The sequence below is a fragment of the Hyperolius riggenbachi genome, chromosome 3, assembly GCF_040937935.1.
Source record: "Hyperolius riggenbachi isolate aHypRig1 chromosome 3, aHypRig1.pri, whole genome shotgun sequence".
In the NCBI taxonomy this organism is placed as follows: Eukaryota; Metazoa; Chordata; class Amphibia; order Anura; family Hyperoliidae; genus Hyperolius; species Hyperolius riggenbachi.
Genome location: NC_090648.1, coordinates 114,269,532 through 114,282,030, shown reverse-complemented (window position 1 = coordinate 114,282,030; position 12,499 = coordinate 114,269,532). Strand labels below are relative to the sequence as shown.

The following is a 12,499-nucleotide window of genomic DNA, read 5'->3' as shown; positions in this document are numbered from 1 at the left end:
CTGCTGAGGCAGGGTTAACGGCTGCAGCCCTGCCTCACAGCGCGTCTATCAGCGGCGCATAGCCGCCTCTCCCCCGAGGCGGAAATACGCGCTGACAGACGCGCGTGAGGCAGGGCTGCGGCCATTAGCCCTGCCTCAATCCGGAAGAAATGCCTCGCTGCTCGGAGGGGATTTCGGGGGGTAAGGGACCCCCGTTTAGCCGCGGGATAGTGGCGTTTTAGCAGGGGCACACATGCCCCTGCTGACTATGAGCTCTGAAGCGAGATTTATTCTCGCTTCCGAGTCTCTTTAATGCTTTGATAGATTATTTTTATCCCAAGAATCCTGTTTTTCATCAAATTTGTTTAAATTACTATGAGCTCACGTAACTATTTTGGTTAAGATATCTATGCTATGGCATGTTTGTAGTTTCTGCATTCAACTTCCTACCAGAAGACATGAAAGCACATCACTGCACTCTTCCCTCTATAAAATCCCTAATAACGCCGTTTAATAATCTCTGAGCTGATAAAAAGGCTAGAGTTGAAAAGGAATGACTACTGCCTATAGAGCTTTGAGTCCGCCAGGAGAAAAGCGCGATATAAATGTTATGTGTCTTGTCTTGTTTACATTAGATTTATTATGGATTAAAATTGATGAATAGTGTATTTTTTTTTTCATTTATTTACCTATTTTCCTTTAAAATGCATAGAAAATAAGGTAATTACAAAAATTCACACACAAAAAGTCTAATTTGTACTGAAAAAAGCAATATATAGATCATTTAGGTGTGATAGATAGTGATAAAGTTATTGCCAAAGTAACCAGAGCTGCACTGAACTGAGAAAACAACCTCAGTAGCAAACTTTATGGAGAGATCACACTTTCCCTGCAAGCATTTTTCCACACAATAGTGAGTATTGCAAAGCTTTTAACTTTTTTTTTTGCAGTAGCAGTGAATGCAGTGAAAAACTGCTGCATGCATTGTGCGGGATAGTAGTACAGGTAGTATTTCGCTAAGCGGAAAACGCATAGGCACAATAGACCATCATCATATGTATTTCTGCATGCATTTTTATTATGCGGCAAAACGCAAGCTCTGCTCAAGTGTGACCCCTGGCTTAAAGGGATACTGTAGGGGGGTCAGGGGAAAATGAGTTGAACTTACCCGGGGCTTCTAAAGGTCCCCCGCAGACATCCTTTGCCCGCGCCGCTCACCGATGCTCCGGCCCCGCCTCCGGTTCACTTCTGGAATTTCTGACTTTAAAGTCTGAAAACCACTGCGCTTGCGTTGCCGTGTCCTCACTCCCGCTGATGTCATCAAGAGCGCACAGCGCAGGCCCAGTATGGTCTGTGCCTGCGCAGTACACTCCTGGTGACATCAGCGGCATCGAGGACATGGCAACGCAGGCGCTGTTGTTTTCTGACTTTAAAGTCAGAAATTCCGGAAGTGAACTGGAGGCGGGGCCGGAGCATCGGTGAGCGGCTGCGCGGGCAAAGGATGTCTGCGGGGGACCTTTAGAAGCCCCGGGTAAGTTCAGCTCATTTTCCCCCGACCCCCCCTACAGTATCCCTTTAAAGTTCCCTTTGCATACTTTTGAACTTATAATATCCAGAATGTTAACTTTTACACTGTTTATCTATCTTTTCCCTGTTTTTCTAAGTGTAAAGGTGCGTACACACGTCAGATAAAAGTCTTTGGAAAATGAAAGATCACAGACCAATTTTACCCCCTTTCATGTAGTATGAGAGCCATACTCTACACAGTCTATTCTATGGAGCTGAACTCCCCATCAGATAAAAATCTTTGCAAGATGCTGCACACAAAGATGCTGTACACATTCAACAGATCAGTACCTGCAAAAGATCTGTTCCTGCCAAAGATCCGTTCCTGCAAAATGCATTCATAGTCTATGATATCTGCAGATCCCATACACACCTTGTTTAACGGACATTCATCTGCATATCAGCCAATTATCTGCCGATCTGAAGATCCAACCTGGTGGATCTGATCTACAGATAATTGTCCGTTAAACAAGGTGTGTATGAGGTCTGCAGATATCATAGACTATGGGCTGGTGCACACCGAGCGGCTTTTTGGGCGTTTTCAGATCCGCTTGCGGCTGCGGATCTGCTTGGTCAATGTATCTCAATGGGGTGGTGCACACCAGAGTGGCAGGCGTTTTGCAGAAACGAAAAATGCCTGGGTGAGGCATTTTTTGGATTTCGGATGCGTTTCTGCCTCAATGTTAAGTATAGGAAAAACGCAAACCGCTCTGAAAAACGGCACTTCAGAGCGTTTTTGCAGGCGTTTTTGTTACAGAAGCTGTTCAGTAACAGCTTTACTGTAACAATATATGAAATCTACTATACTGAAAACCGCAGCAGCAATCCGCAAAACGCTAGCAAAACGCCTCATAAAAATAAAAAAAAGCGTTTAAAAATCTGCTAGCATTTTGCGGATCTGCTAGCGGGTTTTGGTGTGCACCAGCCCTATGAATGCATTTTGCAGGAACGGATCTTTTGCAGGAACAGATCTTTTGCAGATACTGATCTGTTGCATGTGTACAGCAGTCTTTGTGTGCAGCATCTTGCAAAGATTTTTATCTGATGGAGAGTTCAGCTCCATAGAATAGACTGTGTAGGGTATGGCTCTCATACTACACGAAAGGGGGTAAAATTGGTCTGTGATCTTTCATTTTCCAAAGACTTTTATCTGACGTGTGTACCCACCTTAAAAGTATGCTATATTTCTCAAAATGAGTGGTATTTAAAACAGATTAATCTTGTAACAAATGGAGAGGTGGAGAAAAGCCAGCACTGCAAAGGGATTGTTTATTAGAAAATGGATAAAATCACTTACAGTAAGCGTGCAGTTGGAAGCATAGCGGATAAAGTGGGCGCCAGGTCTATGTCCCCCTGCAGACGTCCGTTTCGCGCAAACTGCGCTTGTTCACCCATTGCGGTGAACAAGCGCAGTTTGTGAAAACGGACGTCCGCAGGGGGACATAGACCTGGCGTCCACTTCATCCGCTTTGCTTCCAACTGCACGCTTACTGTTAGTGATTTTATCCATTTTCTAATAAACAATCCCTTTGCAGTGCTGGCCTTGCTCCACCTCTCCATTTGTTACAAGATTGCTCTCTGCTCCAAGCCTGTGCACGCTACTTAAGGGATCGGTACTCTTGCAGTCTACTGCCAATTACAGTTCGGTCCAGTCCCTTGCTGCAATCTAAGAAGAGTGCTGGTACTTCACTTTCTTATGTTTTAAAACAGATGATACTATTGTATTTGTATACCAGATCTCTACCACTTAATAAAATTGTTTTGAAAACAAACAAAACATTAAATCCACATCCCTCATACTATGTAGGTATCCCTTTACCACCAAAATAGGTCTGACCTGTTAAGGTGCCCATTCACGGTACAATATTTTCCTCAGATGCGATCATTCAATCAGAAAACACGCAGTGGAGAAAATCGGCATGAAACGATTTTGTGGTTGATTGGAATACAGAATTTCATTGAACAGAATGTTGGATTTTACATTTGTATCTGAAGAGAAATGGTGCCCTAATCAACTCATTTATGGGAACAATATTCGATAATAACCTTCCGGTTACCTACGATCCCACATACTGTATCTGATCGTATGATCGCATATGAGGAAAATATTGTATCATTAATAGGCACATTTAAGCCTCATTCACACCTAAAATCAAAAACGCAAACACTAGCATTTTGCGTTTATGTGTGCTTCCCCCCCCGGCGCTCCACAGTGTTTCTGGTAAAGCGCTTTTCCAGAGCGGTTTTGTAATTCTCTCCCTGAAGCAAGTCAGGAAGTGAACTCTTTGATCCGGACAAGAATAAATACAATGTATTTATTCTGAAAAGCGAGAATGCAATCAGTACACAAAGCGATTTTGTGAGCATTTGCGTTTTTCCTACACTTTCCATTGAGGCAAAATCACCCCCAAAATGGTACAGGCACCGCTTTTCTGCACGCACAGCGTACCAACCGCGCTGATATGAACCTTCTCATAGAGATTCATTGCACAAGCTTTCTGTGGGCGATTTTTAAAATCGCCTGCGCTTGAAAAAAGGCCGAAAATGCCCCTAGGGTGAATGAGCCCTCAAGGTATGGACTCCATAAAACCTCATAAGGGGAGCCACTCACACACAAAAAACTGTAACATTTACGTGCGCAGGCAACACATGTAAATTTTAGCAGGAGATAAGCAAACTACGTAAGGTGCGTTACATAGTTTGTGCAGAATGTGTTACACATACATTGTGTAAGCTGCTTGTATAACGTGCACAACATAAGTAACAAATGCGCCGTAACGTGTGTTATGCAAGCAACATACATGTTTTGTGTATAATGCACGTTACGCAAACTACTTAAAGAGAACCCGAGGTGGGTTTGAAGAATATTATCTGCATACAGAGGCTGGATCTGCCTGTACAGCCCAGCCTCTGTTGCTATCCCAAACCCCCCTAAGGTCCCCCTGCACTCTGCAATCCCTCACAAATCACAGCCACGCTGCTGACAAACAGCTTGTCAGAGCTGGCTGTGTTTATCTCTATAGTGTCAGTCTGCTGCTCTCCCTGCCTCCTGCAGAACTCCAGTCCCCGCCTGCATCCTTTCCCTCCCTGCTGATTGGAGGGAAGGGACGGGGGCAGGGACCAGAGCTATGCAGGAGGCGGGGGAGCAGCTGAGACTGACACTACAGATGTAAACACAGCCTCACAGCATGGCTGTGATTTATGAGGGATTGCAGAGTGCAGGGGGACCTTAGTGGGGTTTGGGATAGCAACAGAGGCTGGGCTGTATAGGCAGATCCAGCCTCTGTATGCAGATAACATTCTATAAACACACCTCGGGTTCTCTTTAATGTGCATAGCATAGTTTGTGCAATACCCAGCAAAATTCACTACCTGCACACAAAAATGTTACCTTTTTATGTGAATTCGCCCCAAGATGTTCTGCGTTATCTGGCTCCAATACGATAGCAGCAAATTCTTTAAAATGAACTTGAGACAAAAGAATTCTAATGCTGGGAATACACCATACAATTTTCTGTAAGATTCTCTGTAAAGGGTCCCATACACCTAACGATTTTCCAGCCGATATACAGCAGATTCGATCACTGTGATCGAATCTGCTGTGAAATCGTTGCGCAAACGCTGACAGAACGATTGATTTCCGTCCAAAATCAATCGTTCCTGTTCATTCCCGTCGATCTGTCTGTGCGGAAGATTTTGCTCGATCGCCGGCGGGTCGGGAGTGCATCGATAGCGGCGTTCGAATGCCCGACGACTGACGCAATACAGCTGCAATACATTACCTGCACCGCCGGCATGAGTCCCCGCTCTCTCCACTGTCCTCTTCTCCGCGCTGGGCTCCGAGTCCGGCAGGCTTCACTGAACTTCCTGTCCCGGCAGGAAGTTTAAACAGTAGAGCGCCCTCTACTGTTTAAACTTCCCCAGGACAGGAAGTTCAGTGAAGCCTGCCGGACTTGGAGCCTAGCGCGGAGAAGAAGACAGCGGAGACCAGGGGAGTCGCGCCGGCCGGATCAGGTAATGTATGCGGCGCGGGGGGGGGGCGGCAGCAGCGGCAGCTTCACAGATAGTGATCGGTTTCATGCTTAAATCGATTTACAATCTGTTTGCAGTAAAGGCAGCCATATGATCCCTCTCTGATCAGATTCGATCAGAGAGGCATCTATCTGTTGGTCAATCTGATGGCAAATCGACCAGTGTATGGTTACCTTAAAGCCCAATCTACACGATACGATTCTTTGTGCGATTCGATTACGATTCTATTTACGATTCAATTAAATCCGCCATTTCCGATCGGGATTCGATTCGATTCAATTAAATTTGCCATTGTTTTGCAAAGGCAAATCAAATCGAATTGAATCGAATCCAAATCGGACATGTCAGATTTAATTGGATCGTAAATAGAATCGTAATCGAATCGCACCAAGAATCGTATCGTGTAGATTGGGTTTAAGATATACCTGCCAGACAGAGCCGGATTAAGGCTAAACGGGGCCCTAAGCAAAGTAACTGATTTGGGCCCCCCCATCATGTCGTAATAGAATCAGAAGATGCAGCTGCACAGCAATATGTCGCACACACCGGGCAGCCGAGCTACTGGTTGCTATGGGCAACAGCACGCTTTCCTCTGTGGGTGCACAATGCAGGGAATAGCAGCGGCAAAATGCAGAGCGAGAGATGAATGGCTGGGACATTTGCACTCAGGGGCTGGGGCACCCCTGTGAAGAGGGCGCCAGATATCACAGCAGCAGCACTTTCCCCCTGCATCTCCAGCCTGGCAATAGCAGAAAGCTCTGGACACCGCCAAACCGGAAGCCGTTCCCCAGACAGAATTACATAACCACTCCCACCACCGAACAACCAATTTCCTCCCAAACTAGACAGCCACCATGCAGCCTCCACCCCAGTGAATACGATAGTCCAGCAGAGAAGGCAGCCGCAGTGGGGGAGAATGACAGCACCAGATGAATCACATTCACCTATTGCGATCCAAGCAATAGAGGTCCCGTCATCCGGAGCCCATCTGTCTCCTCTAGAGTGCTGCCGCTCTGTTACTACTACTATTACTACTTCCTACTTCATGTCTGATCTGAGAATCAGGAAGTTCAGAGCGAGCAGCTGCACTGTAGAAGAGACAGATGGGTTTCAGATGACGGGATCTCTATTGCTTGGATCATGGATAGGTGAGTGAGCGTTTGCCATCTGCTGCTATCATTCTTGCTGCAGCTGTGGTTCTCTGTGGGAAGGGAGGGTGGAGTGGGCAGCGGCAGAGCGCACAGTAGCAGGAGGGGGACCTAGGAGGAGAGCCTGGCTCTGAAGACAATCAGCAGCGCACGGCATCATTTGACAAGACAAGACAAATAACATTTATATCGCGCTTTTCTCCTGGTGGACTCAAAGCGCCAGAGCTGCAGCCACTAGGACGCGCCCTATAGGCAGTAGCAGTGTTAGAGAGACTTGCCTACGGTCTCCTACTGAATAGGTGCTGGCTTACTGAACAGGCAGAGCTGAGATTCGAACCCTGGTCTCCTGTGTCAGCGGCAGAGCCCTTAAAGGGACTCCAAGCAGTGCCTGTGGATATGCCTTTAAGCATACCCACAACTAATTCATTACATCCTCTCACCTACCAGCATGATGTTTGTAATTATATCCCCCTGGGTTCCTTATATTTCATTGCATTGTGCTGAATCGAGCTGCCAACTTTGGAGAAAAGTCGTCCTGTGGCCGTGATTTCGATCGTGAAAATATCAAAAACTAAAAGGCATAGAGCAGCTGTTTATATATCATTGGAAAGAGGAGAAAAAGAGCTTTAAAATGATATGCATCTTTCCATAGTTACTGCACTGCTCAGAGTCCCTTTAACCATTATACCATCCAGCCACCGCTGACTTTGGAGAAAAGTCGTCCTGTGGCCGCGATTTCGATCGCGAAAATATCGAAAACTAAAAGGCATAGAGCAGCTGTTTATATATCATTGGAAAGAGGAGAAAGAGAGCTTCAAAATGATATGAATCTTTCCATAGTTACTGCACTGCTCAGAGTCCCTTTAACCATTATACCATCCAGCCACCGCTGACTTTGGAGAAAAGTCGTCCTGTGGCCGCGATTTCAATCGCGAAAATATCGAAAACTAAAAGGCATAGAGCAGCTGTTTATATATCATTGGAAAGAGGAGAAAGAGAGCTTTAAAATGATATGAATCTTTCCATAGCTACTGCAATGCTCAGAGTCCCTTTAACCATTATACCATCCAGCCACCGCTGACTTTGGAGAAAAGTCGTCCTGTGGCCGCGATTTCAATCGCGAAAATATCGAAAACTAAAAGGCATAGAGCAGCCGTTTAGATATCATTGGAAAGAGGAGAAAGAGAGCTTTAAAATGATATGCATCTTTCCATAGTTACTGCACTGCTCAGAGTCCCTTTAACCATTATACCATCCAGCCACCGCTGACTTTGGAGAAAAGTCGTCCTGTGGCCGCGATTTCGATCGCGAAAATATCGAAAACTAAAAGGCATAGAGCAGCTGTTTATATATCATTGGAAAGAGGAGAAAGAGAGCTTCAAAATGATATGAATCTTTCCATAGTTACTGCACTGCTCAGAGTCCCTTTAACCATTATACCATCCAGCCACCGCTGACTTTGGAGAAAAGTCGTCCTGTGGCCGCGATTTCAATCGCGAAAATATCGAAAACTAAAAGGCATAGAGCAGCTGTTTATATATCATTGGAAAGAGGAGAAAGAGAGCTTTAAAATGATATGAATCTTTCCATAGCTACTGCAATGCTCAGAGTCCCTTTAACCATTATACCATCCAGCCACCGCTGACTTTGGAGAAAAGTCGTCCTGTGGCCGCGATTTCAATCGCGAAAATATCGAAAACTAAAAGGCATAGAGCAGCCGTTTAGATATCATTGGAAAGAGGAGAAAGAGAGCTTTAAAATGATATGCATCTTTCCATAGTTACTGCACTGCTCAGAGTCCCTTTAACCATTATACCTTCCAGCCACCGCTGACAGGATGGCAAGGGCTGGTTTATGTGCTAATGGGGCCCCTTTGACTCTGAATGGGGCCCCAAGCGACTGCTTTTGTTGCCTGGTCGGTAATCCGGCCCTGCTGCCAGATAGATAAAGTTCGCCATGTTGGAAATGTATCTATCTTACCATCTATCTGCCGAGCAATTAAGGTAGCCATACACTGGTCGATATGCCATCAGATTCGACCAACAGATAGATCCCTCTCTGATCTAATCTGATCAGAGAGGGATCGTATGGCTACCTTTACTGCCAACAGATTGTGAACAGATTTCAGCCTGAAACCGTTCACAATCTGTGGCGGTGCTGCCGCCACTCCCGACCCCCCCTTGCACGGGTCACTGCTGCTTCGTCTCCGCTCTGGTCTCCGGCATGCTTCACTTCTTCTAGCCCGGCAGGAAGTTTAAACAGTAGAGGGCGCTCTACTGTTTAAACTTCCTGCCGGGCAGGAAGAAGTAAAGCATGCCGGACCTGGAGACCAGAGCGGAGAAGCGGTGACCGGGGGCAGTCGCGCCGGCGGAGCAGGTAATGTATGCGGGCTCTATTGCGTCGGTCGTCGGGCACTCAAACGCTGCTAGCGACGCGCTCCCTACCCGCGGGTGATCGACGGTAATTTTCCGCACGGAGCGATCGACGGGATCGGACGGGATAGATCGAAATTCGGCGGGAACGATGTGACAGCAGATTCGATCCCAGTGATCGAATCTGTTGTCGATCTGGCGGGAACCGGCCTAGTGTATGGCCGGCTTTAGGCATTGTTCTACCTAGCAGGAGATAAACAGAAGACAATGCACCAGAGATAATGACCATTCTCTACAGAAAATAATCTAATTATGCATTCTAACAGAAAATCTAACAGAAAAATCTTATGCTGGGATTACACGATACGTTTTTTGCGTTCGATTCAGCGCGCAATCTATTAGACATTCGATTCTCTGCTCGATTCTCTTATCTTCCACTCGTTTTTCTTATCTTTTTTCCATTGACTTCTATAAGAAATCGAGCGGAAACGAATCAAGCGGAACATCGGACATGTCGGAATTTTATCATCGAAGGCATCTATCGGAACGATTCTTACAAAAAAAGTATCGTGTAATCCCAGCATGACAGAAGAATCTAACAGAAAATTGTATGGTGTATTCCCAGCATTAGATTGCATACTTACCTGCGGCTTCCTCTAGCTCCCTTGAGACTGCTTAGTCCCTCACTGTCTCCCCGGGACCCTGTCCCCCGCTGGACGGCCTGGTAGCTAAGCCGAGTCATGCTTCGTTGCTCATGCCCGGCTGCGTGTGCGCCTCAGGGCTACAGCTGCTATTTCCGAAATTCTGTTTTGTCCCCATGTTTATTGCCTGATGAAGCGGTCTGGGCCTGCGAAACGCGTTGCACTGTTTTTGGGGTACCGTATAATAAATGTATTGATTTATATGAAGACAGGATCTCGTGTCTGCTTTTGGGAGGCAAGCCCACCACTTCCTTCAAGCAATTTTTAAAAATGTTATTGACTTTTATTCTGCTGGCGCATCTGTTCTACATACAAAAAATTATTTTGACTACAGTTCCTCGTTAACCACTTCCCTTATTATTAATTTAGTTGGTGAAAACGTATTTATACCAAAAGAAAACTGATCTAATTTCACAAAGACAATAAAAACAATTGTGTCCATTGTGGCTGGCAATATTCGGTTAGGTTACACAACTGATTAGTTTCCTGATGCTAACTTTTGTCTCTTACTTGAAGACAGGAAGTTGTGTAACGCTAGAACAGGTGGCAAGTGTGGAGATGAGGGAGGGGAACTGCCTAAAATATGCATGGTGAAATATGAACATGTTTTTTGTTGCTGCTTTCAGGAAAGAAAACTCCTTTCTTGATGATAAATCTAATATGGAAAATAGCAGCAGCATTAAAGTCTTGTGGCGTGTATCTAGTGAGGTAGCATGAAGTAACAGTCACATGAATAGTGTGTGGAGAAACCGCAAAGTTGTATTGGCCTCTCGGAGCGGTATTGTAAAAAATTCCTTTAATCCGCCGTTCCTGTATTGTGTAGGTCAATTATTCCTCATTATTCACAGAGGACTGGCTTAAGTGTAAAGGAAATATAGGAAGCCCCTTACAATAGGATTAGAGGTACAGAAGAGGGCATGCTAAGCTTGCTGCCATATTGTATGGCAGGGCTGTTCCCTAGAGTTCTCCTCACACAGGACACTGGGGGTCAGGAAAGGACAGGAGGAACTCTTAATAACCACAGTGGATTTATTGAGGTCAAGGATAAAGCTGGGGAATGTCAGCAGGAAAAACTCACTTGGAAATGTACTTATCCTTCCCGCATGGGACTAGTGAGGTCTCCGGTGGTTGCTCCATGTGTTCATGCCTTGCTCTGTGGAAGGGACAGCCTGGAAGAAGAACAACATCAGGTTATAATCCACGTTCTGCTAGAGCAGCAGAAAGGTCAGTGATCCAAAACACCAGCAGAATCTCATAATATGAAGCATCTCCAGCTGCAATGGCTACTATGCTATGTTAGAGGAGCTGTTACCATCTATGGTATGTCAGTATGAAGCAGGTTACTTCCGTCCTCATAGCCCCTTTGGAAAAGTCAGTCACATGACAAGAGATCTCTTCACAGAAGCTTGCAATTGCAAGGAGAGTCAGTGGATGGTTCTAGATTGGCCTCATTACACAATCACCCACACTATCACCTTTCTGTATAGCTTCGAACTTAACTCTTTGTGGCCAACATTCTTAGCCTTATGAGACTCAGCTACAGATGCAATGCTGGCTGCAAAGAGTTAAAACTCTTACCAGCAGTGGAAGGAAGTGAGAAGTGGGTGAGTCTTAAGTGTAAAGGAACATACAATCTATGACAACATCCACAACTCCAAAATAGTTTTTATCACTGTTAAAGCAACTGCTACAACCCCAGCTATTGCTGCTACTGTGAAGACACACTAACAGACAGGCATATACAGGGCTGTATTTTAACTTTTTACTACCAAAGGCCACTATTACCAGCCGCCCTCTGACCAACAGCAACCCCCCCAACACACACCACCACCGCTCTGATAGGTTGGAGCTGGGTGGAGACCAGAGTTGGACTCAAAGAGCGGCCGGCGGTAATGGTGAATATAAGCATAGGTCACACATTTGCTGCCCCTTCATCCCACGAGTCCCAGACACCTGCCCGACCTCTGTGGTACACATGTTTGGCTGCTTTATTGCATGTGTGTGCCAGCCTGCTGTCCGCCCCTTGCTTCCTGCCGCCCTAGGCCATGGCCCTTGTGGCCTTGCCTAAAATACGGCCATGGGCATATGATTCTCACTAGTGATACTTAAAAACTCTAACAAAATGGAAAATTTTGGTCCCATACAAGCCAGAATAAGCAGGTCTGAGCTGGAACTTTCCAGGGAGCTAATCAGATTTCAGAGCTGCTAAACAATGACACAGGATCTATTCCAAATCTGTCTTTTGTAGAACCAAAATTTGCAGTTTTACTGAATTTTATGATCATCACTAACTGACACCTGATCCTAATATTTGCAGCCTGATTGGGTAGCAGCTGTACATACAGTTTACACGTGTCCTCGAGGTGTGGAACTGACCCGGTTTGTGAAGACGGTAGTCCTGGATAGAGAAGATTAGCAGCCCATTAGCAGCAGCCCATGCTGAAGTGTCACAGCTACTGGAGAATGTCAGATGTTGGTGGAGCCACCGTGAGCTGTTTCAGAGATGCAGCCACCGCGTGCACTGCATTCACAGTCCTTTCTGTTCATTATGAAATTCCACTTAACTTCCTGTTTGCAGACATGCCGCTAGAGATCTGGCCTGTCATCAAGGCGTGTGACAGGAGAGTGGCTTCCTTCCTATAGTCACAGAGTTTCCTCTTCTGCAAGCTGATGATGGCAGCCAGCTTACAAAGCCTGCCCG

At 45.8% G+C, this 12,499-nt stretch overlaps 1 protein-coding gene across 2 annotated transcripts in view; it reads right to left on the bottom strand.

The window, feature by feature from the left end:
- Window positions 1-12,499, bottom strand: part of RASSF2 (Ras association domain family member 2) — a 103,354-nt gene that overhangs the window by 75,342 nt on the left and 15,513 nt on the right. Inside the window, exons 1-2 of one of the 2 annotated variants that reach the window (XM_068274820.1) lie at window positions 12,175-12,462; window positions 10,877-10,967 (exon numbers count right to left, since the gene is read on the bottom strand). In XM_068274820.1, the coding sequence (XP_068130921.1) occupies window positions 10,877-10,935 (59 nt within the window). In that variant the 5' untranslated portion in view covers window positions 10,936-10,967; window positions 12,175-12,462. Of the gene's footprint in view, window positions 1-10,876; window positions 10,968-12,174; window positions 12,463-12,499 lie in introns of those variants that run through there. The other variant, XM_068274821.1, reaches the window with a different exon arrangement.